Consider the following 20,795-nt stretch of genomic DNA (forward strand, 5'->3'; position numbering starts at 1 on the left):
TTTCCAACTTTTTCTTCAGGTTATTCTTTCTTTGGTAAAGAGAGATGGATCTAGGTTTTTTCATTAAATAGTTTTATAATTATTTCTCTGTTGGTTTTCATGGCTAATGGAAAACAAACAATAAGAAATTCCCGGCTTGATGACTGTCCTGTTTTTTATAAATGCCTGTCTTTCTGTGTTTGATTCTTGTCTTTAAACATTCAGATTAACCTTAAAGTATTTACTCAGATGTGATGAATGAAAGTGGATGAAAATACATTGATGTCAGTTTAAGTCATCATTCTGATTTTATCCCCCAGTTGAGAACACTGACTTCCAGCTCTGAAGAGTTTGCTCACTCGAGAACCTGGGTTTTACAAAGATGACAGACATGTTAGAGATAAAGAGGGTTTTGATAGCTGGGTTTTGAAATTATAATCAAATATAAGAGAAAAAAAAGACCAAGGGAAGGGAAGGAAGAGCAATATCTATGTTATGATAAGGTTCTTGCAAAAGAAAGACATGCCAGGTCATTGAGTGAGATGAGGAGAGGAGAGTGGGGAATGTTTTAGGATGTATCAGCTGGCAAGCAGTTTGAAATGCCCTGATACCACAAAAAAAGCACTGCCACAGCAGCTGGAGCATTGTATCAGTGGTCAAAGAGTAACAGTCAACAGCTTGATGTCCAAATGGAGACCAGTGATGAGTGGCGTTCCTCAAGGGTCAGTATTTGGATTGGTGCTGTTTAACATCTTTGTTGGTGACATGGACAGTGGAATTGAGTAGGTTTGCTGACAATGCCAAGTGTTGTGGTGTGGTTGACACACTGGAGGGAAGAGATGCCATCCAGAGGAACCTTGAGGGGCTTGAGAGGTGGGCCCATGCCAGCTTCACAAAATTCAAGAAGGCCACATGCAAGGTTCTATACCTGGATTGGACCAATCCAAAACAGAATCACAGCCTGGACAGAAAATGGATTGAGAACAGCTCTGAGGAAAAGGGCTTGGGATGCTGGTTGATGAGAAGCTCAATGTGAGCCTGCAATGTGCACTTTCAGCCCAGCAAACCAACTGTATCCTGGGCTGCATCAAAAGAAGTGTGGCCAGCAGGTTGAGGGAGGTGGTACTCCTCTACTTGGCTCTCATGAGACCGCAAGTGGAGAATTGTGTCCAATTCTGGAGCCCCCAGCACAGGAAGGACATAAAGCTGTTGGAGTGAACCCAGAGGAGGACCACAAAGATGATCAGACAGATGAAGCACCTCTCCTATGAAGACAGGCTGAGACAATTGGGGTTGTTCAGCCTAGAGAAGAGAAGGGTCTGGGGAGACCTTATATCAGCCTGTCAGTACCTGAAGGGGGCCTACAGAAGACCTGGGGAGGGACTTTATATAAGGACATACAGTGATAGGACAAGTGGTAATGGTTTTAGACTGAAAGAATGTAGATTTAGGTTAGGTATTAGGAAGAAATTCTTTACTGTGAGGGTGGTGAGACAGTGGAATAGGTTGCCCAGGGAAGTTGTAGAAGCCCCATCCCTGGAAGTGTTCAAGGGCAGGTTGGATGGAGCTTTGAGCAACCTGGTTGCGTGTGAGGTGTCCCTGCCCATGCAGGGGAGTTGGAACTAGATGACTTTTAAGGTCCCTTCCAACTCAAACCATTCTAAGATTCTGTGATTTTTCTGCCTGCTGCTAGGGTCCTACAGGGCCCATGGCAAGTCAACAGAAGTATTTCTGCCTTGGCCACCCTAACTGTGGTCCCACACCCCTGTACTGCACTGAAAAGGCCAGTTCATGCTCCTTAGCCATGCTGCACTCATCCAGGAAGAGCTCAATGACCAGCTGGCACTCAGGCACACTCATCCTGTTATTTATATTCATGTATGTGTTGGGACTTGGAGCAATCTGATCTAGCAGGAGGTGTCCCTGCCATGCATTGGGGTTGGAACTAGATGATCTTTAAGGTCCCTTCCAACCCAACCCATTCTAAAATTCTGTAATTATCTTGATGTGGCTGGATCTCTTATGCAGTTGCTGCACTTTAGTCTGCAGATCTTCCTGTCTTTTATAATCAATGGTGAGAGTGTTTCTTCCTTGTTTTGCTTCAGGTTCACAGGATCTACAAACTGCTTGTGCCAAAAGTCTGTTTTCCACTAAATGAACTGTTACTTCAAGCTTTATGAAACTCCAAAAATAGTTTTAATGGGCTGTGAGTATGGGGCAAATATAGTCCTTCTCCCAGACTTTGGCATTTCCAGTTTGGATACCATGAGGGTCAATTATCTTTGGATACTATTTGGTGGCTAGCTTGCCTTCAGGGTGGCCATTTCCAAATTTAAGCTTTCCCCTTGCAACTTAATCTAGCTCAAATTAATATAATTGCAACTTTATAAAATTATTTTATTGCTAGGGAGAAAGATACTTGTATTTACTTACAGCACCTGGAATAGAGATATGCAGAGACTTGTGGACTAGTACACGCATCTTAACCACTGCTTTCTAGCCTGTTAAATGCCTACAATGGACCTAAAGTAACACATTGCATATTATAGCTCTGAAAAAGATGTGCTCTTTGTTAAGAGCTAGAAATTTTACTGCACTTCTGGGAAAAGCGAGCTGTCACTCATTGAGTTCCTCATGCTGTCAGCTTTGGAACTTGGAGATGACAAACATTGGTGCAGGTACTTATTTTGCATCAGAAACAACTGTTATACTTACACTTTGCCTTGTGGACATCTTTTGGTGTGTTGTGAGAAATGTCTCTCTGTGGCTCTCCAGGTTGCTATATTTTTTCCTTGGAGGATTTCTCACATGGTTACAATTGCTGACACATTGAAAATGTGTCAGCAATGTCAAATGAACTGTTATTTCAAAATGCACACAGAAGACTGTGCTGTTTTGTTTGTGTTTGTTTACATTTATTCTTAATTTCTAAAAGTTATGACTTTGGGTGTTTAGTTAGTTTGTTTGGTTTTGTAAGTGGAACAGAGCAGCCACAGAATCAATGGATTGCTGCCCTTTCAAGCAATGACAGTCAGGGCTAAGCTTGTGTCATGGGAGACTGTCTTGGCTTTGTTATCTCTGAAGACAGTCAGGATTTGTCTAAAGACAGACAAAAGGTGCACTTGTAGCTGTGTTCCAGTTCCACAAAGATCTGTGCAAACCGCATTTAGCTTGTGGAGGAATAACAGCTGTATTCCAGAGTGATACTACCATGTTTCAGTGACTAAAAAAATTAGGTATTTTGTTTGTATTTTCTTTTTTAACTTCCTTGGTGGCAGGGTGCATGGTATCTGTGACACAGCAAGGGTTTGCGAGGGCTTCATAGCGGTTGATCAGAATCTGACAAGGTCATGCAGAGGTGGGGTAGCAAAGTGAGCTCAGCTTGGAATGGGGCTGGTCAGGTGGAAAGAAAGCTGTTCTCTTACATGTAAAAGAGTTAATTATGGTTTTGAGGAGTGGAAGGAGTTTTCTGAAGCTGAGCACTAGTCAAATTAGAAGCACTGTGCAGATACGCAACATTTCTTGGCTGATCATCTCTCCTTTCACCTCATGCTGAAGATGTAGTGGAAAAGAGAGTATTTTGCTTTACATTTTTTTGTGTGCTGTTCCGTTATACAGCTTTTCTTCTTTTTTTCCCCCTTCTCTCTCCTTTCTCCCACAGCTCTGTTTTTCAAACTTCCAACTACATCTATTGCTTGTATTTGTTGGAATTGGGAAGATTTAGAACTACAGAAGCTTTGCCTAAGTTTTTTTGTGGTTTTCGTCCAAGCTAACTTCTTCTATTACTTGTGTTTTACTTGAGGCTACATATTCATCTACGTGGAGATAATTATCAGAGTGGAAAATGCGGGCATTTCATACTTGGCCTAGCAATTGTCATTTTGTAGGGAAAAAAAATAATAAAATGAACAGCATTGTGTTTGTCTCTTCATCTTTTTTTTTTTTTTCTGTTGCTCATCTTTTTTTTCCCTTTCTGGTGAAATAGGTTTATTTTTCTTCTCTGTCTACTATTTTATAGAGGCTGAAAGGCTAACTGTATTTAAAAGCATTTGTGAAGTGTGTCTGGCAGAAGAGTTTAGGCACCTCTCTTCTTGAATGTCTGCTAACTGAAATGGAAAGAGAGACCATGCTTGTATTTGTGGCTGGCTGTTGCAGGCTCATTATTTAAGGGACAAGATGGAAAATGGAGCTGCTGTTGAAGAACTCTGGAAGATTTGCACAGATTTGCTGTTAAGGGGATTAGATATTTTCGCTCCTCCTTTCCCTTTCCCTTTCCCTTTCCCTTTCCCTTTCCCTTTCCATTTCCCTTTCCCTTTCCCTTTCCCTTTCCCTTTCCCTTTCCCTTTCCCTTTCCCTTTCCTTTCCCTTTCCCTTCCCTTTCCCTTTCCCTTTCCTTCCCTTCCCTTCCCTTCCCTTCCCTTCCCTTCCCTTCCCTTCCCTTCCCTTCCCTTCCCTTCCCTTCCCTTCCCTTCCCTTCCCTTCCCTTCCCTTCCCTTCCCTTCCCTTCCCTTCCCTTCCCTTCCCTTCCCTTCCCTTCCCTTCCCTTCCCTTCCCTTCCCTTCCCTTCCTTTCCCTTCCCTTCCCTTCCCTTCCCTTCCCCTTTCCTTTCCCTTTCCTCTCCTTTCCTCTCCTTTCCTCTCCTTCTCCTTCTCCTTCTTCTTCTCCTTCTCCTTCTCCTTCTCCTTCTCCTTCTCCTTCTCCTTCTCCTTCTCCTTCTCCTTCTCCTTCTCCTTCTCCTTCTCCTTCTCCTTCTCCTTCTCCTTCTCCTTCTCCTTCTCCTCTCCTCTCCTCTCCTCTTTGTAGGACTGCATAAATTCCTTCATCATCTTGTAGTGTGTGTCCATGTCACAACCTGACACTGTGTGGAACTACTAGCCCAAAGCTGACCCTTTGCTTTTGCTGCAGGCTGAGTCCTTGGGTCACTGACATCACTGAGACTGGCGCTTGGACCTTCAAGAGAAGAGACTTTCTGGTGGCCCTGCTCCACTCCACCTGAGCCTATGATTGGAGGATTCACTGTAGAGCCATCCTTTGCTCTCCAGTTCCATAAGATGGGTTCATTCAGAAGGCCTCGACCTCGCTTCATGAGCTCCCCAGTCCTCAGTGACCTGCCAAGGTTCCAGGCTGCCCGACAGGCTCTGCAACTCAGCTCCAGCTCTGCCTGGAACAGGTGAGCAGGACCCACCCAGACTGAGCTCTTGCCCTGCAACAGCCTGTGATAAGGGCCTCATGTGTTTGATCTTCGTGCTTCAGACTGTTAATGGCTAAGCTCATCTGTTTATAAGTATGCATTACTTTTTGGCTTGGCCGAGCTTTGCCAGCATTGAAAGCCTCCACGGAGTTGAAAAAATTAGACCTAGAAGTGTTCAGCCTAGTTTTTGGCCAACATTGTTCAGAAGTACTGTCTTGAAGTCAACAATTGCATCTTTTATGTACCATTTAGGAAAACACGTTCTTAGTACTGTAAGAAAGGCCAGTTTCTTAATGCACAACAGGCATTTATTTATGTATTATGAAGCTTTTACCACAATCAAGTTCCTCTGACAACTGCTAAGCTTGTGGCTTCTACCAGCATTTCCTATTGACAGTCAAATGCTGTCTGCAGTGTATGTCATGCAGAAATGGCAACTGGAAAAGCAACAGGAGGGGGAAAAAGAGTAGAATTATTTAAGTTAAATCATACTGGCGGCTGTTATTTACAGATGTTGTGCTGTCACATTTCTTTTTTTGGCAGTGTTCAAACAGCAGTGCTAAATGTGTTCAAAGGGAGAGGCTTGCAGAAAAATGAACTTTACACCCTCAATGAAAATATCAGGTTGGTTGCTGAAATGTTGCTGCTTGTTTGGTGTTTGCTTGGTTTTTTTCCACTACAGAACAGCAGTTAGAGGATAGTAGTGGGAGGAGCAGGGATTGAAGTAAACTTAAGCACAGATTTGAGGTTTTAGCTAACTTCTTTTTTTTTTTTTTTTTTGGTAATACTATTGGGTGGAATGAATGGCATGGGGCACTCAGATAATGTTTTTCTGATTTGTGTGGATGTGTAGCTTTGACAAGGTCAGGATGTGTATTGACTTGGGTTATAAGGATTTTGTCCCCTCCCAGGGAGTTTGCCTCTTCTGACTGCTTTTTACACATTTTTATCAGGGCACTCATGACGGTAATATCTCTTTTCTAAACTCAAGCTTCTCCAAACCATGGAATGTTTAGTGAAAAACACAGCATTTCATTTAAAAGCTTAATCTTCACCTTATAATTGCAGAGCAAGACCTGAAAATACTAAATGCTAAACCAGGTTTCATGATTATCTGTGGTTTCATTCCAATTATTTGGAAAGTTTGTTTAGCAATATATAGGACCGTAGGGTAGATAAAGAACAATTTATTCTGCCTTGGTTCCAAGTGCTGCTAAGAGGACTACTGTCAGAGCTCATGGATGTAGCTCCTCCTCCCTCTCTTCCACTACATCCATATCATTCATCATGAATGCTGTCATATAGGTCTCCACTTCTCATTTTATATGCTCCCCTACCCCCATCCCTATTGCGTTTCTCCTGAGCATAAAGATTCAAATAGGCAATTTGGGCTAAGCAAATGCTAAGCAGCAATCTAAACTACCCCTTTCCCTACTTTCAAAATACATGCAGCTTGCAGAGCATGAGACTGTCCTACTTGGTCTGGTCCCAAAGGTGAAAGTTTAATGTAATTACTTTTCGGAGCTGAGTGAGGGCAGTGTCTCATGCTTTAATGGAATTTTAGTGTGCTCAGGTCAGAAGTCCTCAAGTCAGGTTTAAGTACTTGTAACAGTCTTTCTTCTCCATTGAATGAGTGCACTTTATCTAAGTGAAAAAACTAAAACAGAACAAAACTAAAAACCAAACCGACCAACCAAATATTGTAAGACTTTGGAAATACGCTAACCCACAGCTTGTTGATAGATTTGAGGACCAGCTTTGGGTTTTGTGACTCGCCTGCCAGACTGTTGTCTGGTATAGTGGCTGCAGCCTGCTTTCCCTCCCTGGTGCAAGCAGGTGCTCCATCCCACCCTTGCAGGAAGGGAGTACAATGGGCAGAATAGCTGTGTTGCCTGGGCTTGGCTGCAGTGACTGGACCATGTTCTCTTCTTATTGGTTGCTGAAGCAGATCTAGACTGTCCAGAGCTAAGAGAAGAGCAGGAAATTCTTTGTGAACTCTGTATGCTTTTAAGTAGTGCTGATGGTGGGAGGGGAAATACCCTATTCCACAAACAGGGAGCCCCAGGCAGCGCTTGGAAGCACTCACCTTGAAATTAATGATTAATGTTCCTGCAGGTGCCCTGAGTATCAGTTACATCTCCAAATGTCATTCTCTAAATAGGCCGCTAGCATTCAAGTAGCTCGTTAATGTTCATCTAAGGAGCAAAGAACATGCATCTGCATGTATGTTTCTATGCACACCTGCAGCCTTGCCCCTGTGACTCTAGATGTATCCCCCAACACAATCTTAGTTTTGTTTGCTCATGGTGACTCTCTAGCTTGACCTGAGGCAAAAAGGCAGACCTGTCTGATGGCCATCTTGTGTGCTATGTTATTTGACAGTTAAAAATGCAGAAGAATTTTAAAGTAAGACCATAATGACAGGACCAGGAGATGAGCAGGTGGTAACATTTTCCTCTGGATTGCTGCCACCAAGTTTTTATGCTGATTTGATATCATCTGACTGGATACTTTTTTTTTTTTTTTTTTTGAACTGGTCTCAAAGTCAGCAAGAGGAAATGTAAGAAATGCCATTGGGAGATCAGGTTTAAGGAAGCAAGAGGTGACCTGGCCATGATAAGGAGGAGACCCCTCCCACCTCCCTTGGGTTCTCTCTAGGGTGCTAGCCACCAGCTGGTGGTCTACCTGTGTCAGGTGAAGTCCTGCCATGGACTTGTCAATCAGCCCATGGGAGAGCTTCTGGCAAACAGAACCCCAAAGAATTACATCGTTTATCCATCTCATAGAAATGTACTTTGAGATGGGCAGGGTGAATATAACCACCGTGAGAGAGAAAAAGTAAAGGCATGTTAGCATGCAAGTAAATGTGGAAGAGTTACAAAATGGTTAGGGAGGGAAGTTGCTGTCAAAATTAACTTTCAGAAAATATGAGAATAAATTGGAGTGGTTTTTTAGTAGGAGCCCAGCCTGAGAACTGGATGGTCCCTGATTCAAATGCCATTTTTGAGCGCTCTTGGTTATGCTGCATGTTGATGAAAAGCAAAACTCTTAGAACAGCAAAAAAATGCAATGATTTTAAGTGGAAAGTGTTGGGCATCTTTCAAATATTAGGCAGAATTTACAGCTGCAGAATTTACTGCTACAAAATTTATGCTCACAGTTACTGAAAGCTGAAAGTACAAATGCAACTTTGAGTTGGGTTTTTTAATGCTTCTGATGTAAAACAATGCTGATTTTTATATCAAAGTTTGAAATGTAAATGCATATTAGAATTTAGAACTTTTATCAACAGTTTTTATCAGAAATACTTGGCGTTTTTTTAGTAGTCATGGGGAAGCCAGAGCTTCTGATTGTGTGTTTGCCTCACTGCTCTTCTCCTTATCCTCCGTTCTTCTATTTCCAAGAGAAGAGCAAGTATAGTATTAGGCAGATACGCTGTTTTCAGTGAAATAAAAGATATCATTTTTTTAACCAAAGCAGAAAAAAAAATGAAATTCAAACAAACTAACTTCAAATGGTCTCCTCAACTTTCTGTGCATTCAGGGAGATACATTTTTTTTTCCTTATTCTAGGTTTATGGCTTATAAATAAAAGACTTCAGAGAAACTGTTTCATTCCTTCAAAATTTGAGAATAGCCTTCATGGGCATTTGTAGATTATATACCTAACTATAAAATAAATTACACTGTCACCAAAATGACACATTCACATAAACTCATGTAACTTTGGTATGACTAGTAGTATAGTGTGGATATTCCTGTAAGAAATGTCCAGCAATGGCTGTTACTTCATGGCTGCATTCCTTCTGTCTACAGATGGCTGCTGAAGAGTGAACTTGGATCCTTCATCACAGATTACTTTCAGGTATTACCTTATTTGGTTTCTTACTTTTCAGGTTTTTCTCTTCAGCTTCTTAGCTAATAAAAAAATTAAGACCCCTTTTTACATGCCTTCTTAGTAGCCTACAAGTTTCATTTTTGCTTTGCTACAGAGGATGATAGAGGTACTGGAGTTCTAAAATGGGGGCCATATAGCCTTAGTAGTTATTGTGGCTTGGGCCTAACATGACAATAAAGAACCAGCCACCTGACCCCCCCCCCACACACACACTGTGGGATGAGGAGGACAAAGGCCAGCTAGAAGCTCCTGGGTCGAGACAAAGATAAGGAGGGCTCTTCACCAATTAAGGTCACGGGCAAAACAGAGTCAGCTTGGGGAAAAATAATAATTTAATTTCACACTAATCAACTGCACACAGGACAAAGACAACACAGAGAGCAGTGCTTGCATACATTAACCCCACCCCTCCCTTCTTCCTGGGCCTGAATTACTTTATTCCTGATTTCACTCCGTCCTTTCCCCCAGCGGCACAGGGGGACAGGGAATGAGGTTTAGAGTCAGTTCACAGGCTGGTGGTTCCTGCTGCTCCTTTCTCCTGAGGAAGAAGGATTCTTTACAGTCCTTACCTTCTTCCCCATGGGGTCCCTCCCATGGGAGAGAGTTCTCCACAAACCTTTCCTTCATGAGTCCTTCCCACGAGGTACAGTCCCTCAGGAGCAAGCTGCTCCAGCGCAGGCTTCCCACAGTCGAGAGGCTGCTTCAGGAACAGTCACCTCCCATGGCACAGGGTCTTCCACAGCTACATTATCCATGTCCACTGGCCATAAAACCACATTCACTCCTCCTGGCGCCTTCAGGAAATGTTCCACCATGCTCCTCCATGAGTGCAGGGGGACAGCCTGCCATCTCGCCGTAGGTTGCAGGGAAACTGCTGCTTGGGCACCTTCTTCCCCTTTTTCCTCACCAGCCATAGGCACTGCTCTGTTTCTTAAGCTCAGCTCTTATTTTCTAACTGCTCACTCTGCTCAGGTCTTACATCAGTTCTTTTACGTGTTCATCTCAGAGGTGCATCTATTCTCTCTCTAATGGCTCCTTGGCTGGGCTTGGAGCTGGGGGGAGCATCTCAGCTTCTTACTGGAGCCACCTGTGGGCCCTCTCCCCCACTAACAAAATACCCACCAAACCAGCACAATAGAAATAATATTTATGGGTGTATGTGCTAAATTAGGATAATCTTACTTTGTGTGTCAGAAGGGCTGCTAGTATTGTGCCAAAGTCAAGAAGGAATTCACTTGAACTTTTAAAAGAAGATGGGTTACCTTTTTGTTTTTGTTTTTGTTTTTGTTTTTTACCCTATTTCTGTGGTATAGAGAATTCAGGAGTAGGTTTTCTGCAAAAGGGACCAGCAAAGGGGAAGAGAAAAGGGCTATTTTCTTTTTTTTTTTTTTGAGCTGGAGGGGCGGGAGGCAGAGAAGGAAGTCCCTATCAGCGGGAAATCAACCTGGGTACTGTTTGCCTTTTAGTTCCACAAATATAAATGCAACTTGTGAAAAAAGGAAAGATGAAGGATGAGGGAAGATCTGATCAGTCACAAATGTGAATAATTTTTACTCCCTTTTACTGATGCTGTCCAGATAGAGTTTCAGATGTAACCAAATGAATGCAGATTGGATAATTTGAGAGAACACTGATGGCCTTCAGTGTTATAAGTTGTTCAGTGTGGTGTTGATTTAAAAAAAAAAAAAAAAAAGACAAGAAGGTTTTCTTCTCTTTGAGGAAGTGAAAGAGAAAACTTCAGTACTTTCTGAAGCAGCCAGTGCTGCTGCATACTGTGATAACAGTAAAGAAAGGGGAAGAAGGCAACTAATGTTGTTTCCTATCAGTATTAGATTACATGACTTCAAAAAATTCCCCATGCTGTGCTATCAAGTGAGAAGCAAACTTCTGCCCCAGGGATATGTATGTTTCCCTTCTTCAGACCCTACCTGCACAAATCATCTACTGGAAGGAGGCGGCTGCTGGCTCTGAAAGGCCAGATGTTTCCTAGACTGCAAGTGGGATCTGGTGAGCCTGTAGCTAAAAGTGTCTGGCTTACGTGGAAAACTGCTCCTACTCCTGCTAATTTAACAACAGGCAAAACAAAGTTTGCAACTAAATATATGTGGTGAATTGAAATTTGAAAGTTTTAATTAGGTACCTGGGCAGTGTTAGGCATGGTGTGCAAGGCTGGAATGAGCAGAAAGTGTCCAGAGGCAATTTAATGCACCCATAAGCCTGAATGAGGCATGGAGCTGAGCAAGGTCCTGAGGGGTGTGAAGTGCTGATGTGTGACTATTATATGATTTTGAAAATTCAGACTGTACTGAAAGAGACCTGGATGGGTTCCAGTGCTGAGCAAGATACAGCTGCATCCTTTCACTGTGCAAGAGGGGCTGACTGCTGCTTGAGACCAGATGGCTCCTAGCACTGAGTTTTGGATGTGTTGTTCTCTTCCTCCAGACTGTAAACCTCAAGCCTGTCACTGTCATACCAGGGATAGTAGCATTAGCTGAGACGCCTTAGATGTCTTAGTAGTAGAGCTGGTGACTGAAGAGACTGCTTGTACTACAGCCTGCTCACTACTGGAGGCTGGATATCTGTGTTGCATCCCTCTTAGCAAGCTGAAGGCACCTGATCTTGTCGTGGGAGAAGGTTCTGATCATCAGCACTGTTTTCAGCAAAAGCAGGAGCAAAGACTGTGCTGCCATGTACTTCAGCCACAGGCCACAATTGCAGTGTAGATACTTACCACTGCATTACTGCTGAGAGAGTGGTGGCCTTTGCCTCAAGGAGCATGCAGTGCAAGCACTCCCCTGTGCTTGCCTCTAAGTTTGTTTTTCTGTCAGTCTGTCTCTTCACACTTGTGCAAATATCTCAGTGTATATGTAGTAGTTCACTTGAAGCTGCTCTTCTCCCATTAAAGCCACTGGGACTTTAATTTCTGGGATTTGTTTTGCTCAGTGTTAAAAGGAGTAACTTGTCACCCATCAGACTTAGCCTGGAGTAAAACTCTTGGTAGTGGCAAGCCATGAGACAAGCTGAGATATAAAGGCTATTGTAAGAAATGAGGATTTTCCCCACTGTGAGCTAAGATGCAAGCTTATTTCTGATTCTAGACTGACAGCATATGGCAGTGATAAAAGTCTTTACTCAAAAATCCTCAGGCCATGGAGTGGGGAAGGACTAGTACTGTGCCAAACAAGGGCTGACAGGCATTATTTCATTAATCTGGTTTCAGTTTCACTCCTGATGCCTGCTGATGCAATACTGCTGCCACCAAAATGAGCAGAGTTGAATCAAGCTGCTGATCTGGCTGAAAAATAACCTTGAAAGAAAAAATAAAGTTTTTAACTTCTTCCTTTGTTGTGCTCATCACCTTTGACATGGGGAAAGTGATAGGAGCAGGTCACAGTGATGGGAAGTCCAGTCCTCTACCTGTTAAAGCCCACTGAAAAACTATCCTGAGAACCAAGTTTATTGTTCTCTTAGATTGAAAGGGGCCATGAGACCCTGCAGCACACACAGATTTCCATTTCGTAAAACACTGCCAAGAAGTAGGTAGGTGTTTGTGTGCAACTTGCAATAACTTTTTAGAAAACACTTGCCAAATAAGTTTGAGTGACGCTTTTTTTATCTTCTCAAAATGACATTAGATTATCCAAGAAACAGTGGCTATGTACTTGTAGAGCCTGTAAAAGTGTGACTTAACACTAAAACACAAAGCCACATTTGACTAGAAGAGAAGGCTTTGTTTAAGAAATCATAGAATCATTAAGGTTGAAGGAGACCTTCAAGATAATTCTGTAATGTGTATAAGAAAAACTACTTTTTTTTCACCCAGAAAAATGGGGTCAATTATTTTGAGTTTGCTGTGGATTAGACTATTCCTGTTATGAGTTGATGTTTCTGTTTGATGATCTTGTATTATTTTGTTAATTTTAATGTGGCTTTTTAAAGGCATACTGGCAGTGTTTGGCCTGGAGACATGGAATGAAAACATAATTTGTCTGTAATTAAGTGGATGTTAATTTAGAGTTTTTTAGACTCCAAGAGGAGTGGTTTATTGAGAAATAGTTGTAATTTTTTATTAGCAGAAGAATTCATTTGTACCTTGCTACACTGCAGACACATGGCTTTCAGATAAGATGTGAAGTCACCTGTGATGGCTGGAGCCTCCTTGCTGTTTTTTTGTGGAGCTGTTGCCAAAACCACCTAGCTGCTTTTCACCCCCTTTCTGCTTGAATGTACCACCCACAGCAGAGCAAGCCATGATGGTGGCAGGGCTATCACCCCAAAATCCTTCCTGTTGGTTCTGCCTGGAGGGCATCACTGCAACCAGGCTGCTGGCAGAGTGCTCCTGACAGGCAGTATCTAATTTGCCTCTGCCAAAGTCAGAGGGTGCCGTTTTGCCTGAAGCATACCAGGAGCCTGCACAGGAAGGGTTTCCATGGCCCCTGTTGTGGATGACCAGCTCCTGACAAGGTGGAGAGAGGGAGAAGGTGCCTGTCATTGCTGGCACTCTGGTTTGAGAAAGGACTCCCAGATGTTGCACCTGGGATACCTTCCACCCTCATTCATTGTTCTGGGGGAGCTAGAATTACTTCTCTGGGTATGGAAGAAGAAACTCACCTCAGTTTCTCTAACAGAGTCAAGGAAAGGGACAATATCTTTGCTGGGAAAAAGAAGGAACTATCCAGCAAGTGTCTACATTTTACAGCATGACATGTGACCTGCCTTTATTTATTTATTTTTACTCCCAGTGACTTCAGCACAGCTTACTTTGCAAGAGTAGCGAGCACACACGTGTTGTGGAAGGGTGTTTCCTGAGGAAAAAATGAAAAGTGATTTTTCTGGAGCTTTGAATCCTGTCTTCCAAAATGCAAGGCATTTTAAAACTTAATTAAAAGCTTTCTCTTAGCTGCCTCTTTTGGTGGTATACCTGAAATGGCTATTGTGGTTTTTTGCACTGAGAAAAGTAGGGGAGTTTCAGCCTGCGGGATTTCACAGACTCACTTCTATCTGCTGTAAAATCTCTCTCTCTAAATTTCTTGACTGCATGCACAGATGGGGGTTAGCCTGTGGCTTTGTTTCTCTGCAGTGCATGCTTCACTGTAGCAAGAATAAGGGCAGATTTGCAGCACCTGCAATGAGCGCATAGTAACCTGTGGTGTCCCAATAGCAGATGAAGACTTCATGCTGGGGATTCAGGGAAAGCTGATTTGGGGAGGAGAGAGAATAATTGCCTCCCCAAATACCCAGTTCAGCTGTAATTGTAAAATGATGGAAGGTGGCAGCTAAACTTTTTCAAATAAATGCACCCTTCAAGCTCACTTGGTGTGAGTCTAAGTCTTGCTTGCAAGTAAAAGATTTATTTTTCCTCTTAGTTCTGTGCTTCTGTGTTGCCTCTGGCAACCAGAGATAAAGCAGTAAAATGAGACTTGTAATCTAGTCAATGTCTGATAAAAGTATCTGCTGCAGCTCCATTTCTTAGTTTATATTGATTTGTCATCAAACCTTGTAGGGTTTGTTAATGAAAATTTACCTGTCTGGCTTGATCTGAGGGAGTAATGTGACTTTAGCAGAAAAGATAGGTAAAATTTTCAGATATTTTTAAGATGGAGAGGAGGGAAATGAAGTGTGGGTGTTGTTTTGTTTTGTTTTGTTTTTTTTAAGAAAGTCTATCTTCCACAGGAAAAGGGAATATTTGAGAGGATAAGTGAAACATAAGCAGTAGCCATGTGGTGCTAAGGTTTCTTTTTTTTTTAGAAACCTTAAGAATGAGATGATGCAATCAATTTAGTACATGGAATTACTGTTAATACAGTCATAAGAGCATTATAAATTCTTTACTACAAGGTAGTGGTAACTGTTTTTATTAGATAGAACTGTACTGTCCATAAAGATGTGCAAATGCAGATTTTGTTTGCTGGCATAGCTGGGAAAAAATATCTCTAAGATTAGAAATCATCAGCAATACTAACGTACAAGCAAAGTAGCTGGAAAATTGTATTCACAGTGCTCAGGAAGCATATATAAATTAAAGCCTAATTTCTAGTGAAAATAGAGAAGGAATTAATATTTCTTGAGAGGAACACAAGAAGACAAGCATGACACCCTCATATATGTACGTATATATATATTTTTTATTATATAGTAGTTTCAAATTAAACAGTATTAAAGACCAGCTGTAAATTTTCCCTGTAATAGATGAGAGATAATTACCTTGAGAAAGAAAGAATTGAAGTACTGAAAGCATTTGGAAAGGCTAAAGTACAATATTACTCCAAACATCTGATTGTTCAGGCAGAAAAATTTTAACAGTGTGAATGAGTTTCCTTTTTTTCCCCTCATAATCCAAATTTCTTCCTCCCTCCTTTTTCACACTTGTTTGTCATGGAAGGTCTTTTTTTGTGTTCTTGTCCAATGTCTGATGTGTAGTAATTTATTTCTTCTGAAATATTTTTGAGTTTGAATTCTGGAAAAAAGCTACCTGCCAAGTTATCTTAATTACAAACATGACCATTAATTATTTTCTTCTTGTATGCACTATACAATATTTAACTGTTACTGCTCCTAACAGAGCTTACCACTGGTGAACTGGATGGCTATTCCTCCCTATGCTGTGACTGAACTCTGGATACACATTAGGGATGCAGTTTTGTGTTTTTTAAAGCAGCATCTCAAAAGTACTTACTTTTGGATCATTTAAGACAAGTAAGACATTGCAGCAATGCATGAGTTGATGTTTTAATGTGGATGAAGTAGCCATGAGAAGGGATGACAGTCAAAAAAAGGTACCTATTTCCTCTCTCTTGTATAGCATCACACTTCTGTCATGCTATGAAGAAGAAAATGTCCATACAGTCTTGTCCTGACTTGGTATGAAACTTCTAATGGAAATTCCTCCTACTACCCATAGCATGTGAGGTGACTGGTGAGCTTGTATGGCTTGTGGGGTTTTTTTTTGTTGTTTTTTTGTTGTTTTTTTTTTTTTTTTTGTTGTTGTTGTTTTTGTTGTTGTTGTTGGTTTTTAATTTTTTTGTTTGTTTTTGTTTTGTTTTGTTTTGTTTTTTTTCCTTTTTTTTTCCCAGGCCCTTTTTGCTGAAATCTTGACAAATATACCAATGGAAAATTTTCTCTCTGGTATTGCAGTGGCACCCAACCCCAAAAGGGTCTCAAAGCTCACCTTCCATGAGATGAGATTCCAAAGCAAAAGAAGTTTCTTGAATTCAAGCCCTGATTTTACTAATTTCAGTATTTTCCTACCTGACAGCTTTTTGAACACAAATTCTCCACCAGGACAATGCATTCAGAGATGTTTCCTTACTGATAGGATGTATGGTGGTCTTTTCAGTCCCTCAGCCTCAATCTACTTGCAAAATACTTCTGGAGTCTGACTGGATACTATTTAAGGAGGAACACTTAATTTCTACAGGTTTCAGTGATGTCTGATACTAACAAGTAGGACTCTTGCATTGCAAGATTTTCTTTGTTCTGGAAAGCAAAGTACATGTACAACTGGAGAATGTCACAGAGCAACATTTTCTTCTTTTTGTTCCCTTCAACAGTACCCCAGTTTAGTATTGTTTTTTGTTGTAGGCAGGATGCAGCAGTGTGCTGCTGTCTTTGCTTGGCATGGCTTACATGGTTACCTGCTTGTCTGTGTCATGAATGAGACAGCCTGGCATATGGTTATAGGAGGCAGGTCTGTCACCCAGAGTAGCAATGCAAGGGCATGTGTCTAGTACAGCAGCTCATCAGGAGGCTGTGGTGGTGTCCAAAGCAGTGGTGTAACAGCATTGTCCGTTGGGAATGAAAAAATATGTGCCTTGTTCCTCAGCTGATGGCAGGTTTAAAGGTACAACTTTGAACTGGTTACCTGTTAAAAGCTGGAGGATGAACATGAGAGAGAGAGGTCTCTGAATATTGTGTGCTACCCTGAATCCTTTCACAGAGGGACAGAAGGCTTTACTTTCTATCCATATGATCTCTGTGATAGGACTAAACCTTTTAAAATGAGCAGCTCCTTTCACTGGGACTCTCAAAGCTTTTTGGCATAACTGAGTTTCTTAGTGCTATTGGGAGAACAAGAAGTTAGGTGTTGTTTTTGTACCTTTCTTATGTCTGGGGAAATGGCAACAGAAAGCTTATTGGATATTTAGATGTCCAGAACTTCAAATAGGCACATCAATATTTTCATCTCTCTGGTCCATTATAATTAAGTTTATCCAGAAAGACTAGCTCCTGGTGCTTCTTCTGCAGCTTGAGACAGCATGCTGAGATGATTCAGCTGCTTAGTATAGAAAAAAAAAAAAAAAAAGTAGCCTCCTAGAAGGAGAATTTGTAGAAATAAAGAAGTAAGAGTTAGGGAGCTGAACTGGCTTACTGTGTGCAGTAAAGGTAGCACTGAGTTATTACTGAGTGCAATGGAAGCAAGTAGGACGTTTTGGTAGGATGTGGTCCTTTGATCACTTCCATCATATGATTAAGTGTAGCTTATGTGGCTGCAGGCTTATGTTAAGAAACATTTTATTTTCTTGACTCCCTCCCTGTGATCCAGGACAAATCCTTCCTTCCCACTTCTGGCAAGCATTTCAACTATCTGCTTTGTCTGTTGTGTTCTCATTTCTGGCTGAACAAGAGGGGGTTAATGAATGTACATTACTCACAGTGAAACCAGATCTGGTGGAGGCCCTGGTGCTAGTATCTGAAAAAAAAATATTCTTCCATGTTCATTTTAAATCTCAGAAAAAGGTAAATGCATGTCTCTCTCTTTTCTCTTGGCAGAACCAGCTCCTTGCGAAAGGCTTGCTGTTTACAGAGGAGAAGGTTAAGCTGTGTGAAGGCAAGTATAGTAAGAAACCCATTTTGGAAGGGCGTTGTGCTTTGATGTTTGGTCAGAAAAAATAATTTGCGTGTCTCGAAGGCATACAGCCCTTTCTGGTACTGTGTTAGAGTGTCACACAACCTCTTGGAAACCAGATTGCACTGCAGCCCTTGTGAGGCTTTAGGGCTGTTTGCATAGCCATATAAGTGCAACACTCCCACCAGCTACATCTCCATTATGAGAGCAGGAGTGTTGGTCTTGTGTGGCAGTGGAACCTGGGCTCAAAGCAGTTCTGGACTGGACGTGGATTCTGTTGTAAAACTACCGAGAGCTGCCTTCTGCCTGTTATATCTCAGTGTGATTTGCAGCTTGATGAAAGCATGATTTTGGTTAATGTGTCATGCTTTCGAGAGCTAAACGAACAGGCTTTGTGTAAATTTAAAGAAATAACAGTCACTTTGATGGGAAATAAATGCTTTAGGAAATAAATTGATCACTCATGAAGTTCTGTCCAGACCACTGGGGTACAGATGCCTGCTGCTGTGGAGCCTACAGACGTAGGCCAGCATGGTGCATGAACTTTCAATGTTGCATGTGTAGGGAGTTAGTCACATTTATTAACAGTTTGCTCAAGTAGAGCAAGCTGTCTACGGCATGTCTTTATGCAAACTAGGCTGTTGTTTGATTTGACCCAGTTTTGTAGCCTGTTGAGAAGATCCCTTGCTAATCACGAGCCTGCTGCATCTAGGTCATTATATACCAATAGATACTTGTAATCTTGTATCATTGTTGCTGCTGGATTCCTCTGCACCATTCTTCACCAAGTGACTTCTCTACCTGGCCAGCAGGCTTTAGGATTTGGAATCTGAAGGATCTGTGCAGTTGCCAGCCACCTGCTTGGTGTATGCTTCTTTGGTACTGGTCCTGTAAGGGAGGAAAAAGGCAGACTCATGCATTTTCCCAAATGTGGGTACCTGCCCTGCCCCTGCCAGCTCTTCAGAATGAGTGCTGTGCAGCTTATTAGAGGTTTTGTTTTCTGTACTCACATAGAATTATTCCAGTATCTGTTTTAGCATTATAAAAATTAAGTTCCAGTCTATAATAAGCTGAAAGCTGCCCAGGAGCAGTTTGCAGCTGCTCTAGTAGTGTGGGTAAGATGAAATTTACCAGGCAGGCAGCAAAACTCTCTTCCTATGCCTCATTTTTATTGTCCCTAGGTTGACGTAACACTGGAGCCACGTTGCCTATGCAGGCAAAATGTGCAAGAGATGACTCATGGGCACATTTCTTTCATAATATGTAGGCTTGTTGCAGGTCTTGTGGTCACAGCCACAAGAACTCCTTGTACGTGCTTCTTGGTTAGCTCAGTCTTCCTGGAAAATTTCTACTGTCCCAGTGCTCAGATGGAATAATGTTTCCGCTGCAGGACATGGTGTTCTACTGTGTCTGTTTTTCAAATCACAACCTCTTGTTTCAACATGATTTTTCTTTATTCAGTCTGTCAGAATTTCTTTCAAGGTCTGTACGTTTTATGATTCCCCATCAGAAGGAGAAGTGATCTGTGATGTGTTATTTTGGTTCCACATACCAAAGCATTGCAGTCCTTGGGAAGCAGGCAAAGGAGGGAAAAATTAAACACTGAATTTGTCTGTTTCCTGTTTCCTTTTTCGCTTACCGTTGACATTTTCTGGTAATGAGTAGCTGTTATGGCAGTGTTGGGTAGTTGCCTGCAGTTCCAGTTTTGAAGCCTGACACAGTGAAGCTTCCCCTCTGAGCCCTCCTGTGGTAGTTGGTGGGCTCTCTGCTTGAAAGGACACATCTGCAGGATCTGTTCTTGTTGGGTCTCTGCTACCTGATTGTGTCCTAAGCAGCACAACCCATGGGAAAGCACAGCGAAAACCCATATAGAAGTCTCCAGATGGGGAAAGGACTTCAGTGCAGAGTGATAAGGCTCCTTTGCGTTGCCATTTTACATATATTCCAGTTCTTCATGTAGGGCTTTTAGGCACCTTGAGGCTGAGCCTTGAAAGCTGTCATCTATTACTGCTCCTTGAGTCTTGTCTGCTTGTGAGCTCCAGCTGAGGCTCCATGGAAGGTATCCTGGAAAATCCTTTTGTCAGAAACTTGTTTTATTTAACCTGGGTCTGTATTTGCACCTGAAATTTTTTGGGAATGTATCTAAAACTTGAAAAAACATTGCAAACCTTTGGCCTTTGGCATGGGAAAAATCTGAAAAGCTCAGAGACTTTGGGTTGAAGTGCTCAGGAACACACAGGTCGGTAATTCAAGCCTGTGAACATAATGTAAAATGTCTATTTTAAAAAATTATGTTGATTAAAGGATTTTTTGTTAATAATAGGCTTTTGACCACACTTGTATTCGTGTTATGGGAATCATGAGTTGCATAACTTAGGCTGCCTTATTTTTCAATACCCACTTACATTTGGGGATATGTGTTCAAGTCAAAGTCCTATGAGGGGTGGCTGCAAGTGAATTTCATTAATGAACCTTCCTAAATGCTACATTTGAGAGGAGCATAGTGGCTTTGTGGCTCATTTGGGGCCTGACTGCTGCGTCTGTGCTTGACAGTTGGAGGATGCCAGAGAGGACTCAGCTCTTGTGAATGGTCTCACGGCAAAACAGGTGATGTTGGCTGTGACCTGCTGTTTTTCAGATTCGGCTGCTAGCACGAGGCTGTGCACCCATGATAGCTGAGCATGATAACTGTGAGCTGTGAGATTAAACTACCCTTAGCTGCCAAGTTAAAGTTTCTGGTTGAAGAGGGGCTTCACTGTTTTGTTGGAAGTGGTCTCTTGTTTTGCATAGAGCTGTCTTCATTGCAGTAAGTGACAGAGCAATTTATGGTCACAGACTTGTGTCTGTCAGCTTAGCTGAATGATGTCCAGATGGAAAAATGTG

General features: G+C 41.9%; 1 protein-coding gene across 4 annotated transcripts in view; it reads left to right on the forward strand.

Moving 5' to 3' along the window:
- The window catches only part of PRR5L (proline rich 5 like), a 53,758-nt gene that overhangs the window by 11,081 nt on the left and 21,882 nt on the right, over positions 1–20,795 (forward strand). For 3 of the 4 annotated variants that reach the window (XM_051621507.1, XM_051621506.1, XM_051621510.1), the window contains exons 2-5: positions 4,885–5,149; positions 5,714–5,794; positions 8,986–9,034; positions 17,837–17,894. In XM_051621507.1, coding sequence (XP_051477467.1) covers positions 4,980–5,149; positions 5,714–5,794; positions 8,986–9,034; positions 17,837–17,894 — 358 coding nt within the window. In that variant the 5' untranslated portion in view covers positions 4,885–4,979. The remainder of the gene's footprint in view (positions 1–4,884; positions 5,150–5,713; positions 5,795–8,985; positions 9,035–17,836; positions 17,895–20,795) is intronic. The other variant, XM_051621509.1, reaches the window with a different exon arrangement.

This window comes from Apus apus, chromosome 5, assembly GCF_020740795.1.
Source record: "Apus apus isolate bApuApu2 chromosome 5, bApuApu2.pri.cur, whole genome shotgun sequence".
In the NCBI taxonomy this organism is placed as follows: domain Eukaryota; kingdom Metazoa; phylum Chordata; class Aves; order Apodiformes; family Apodidae; genus Apus; species Apus apus.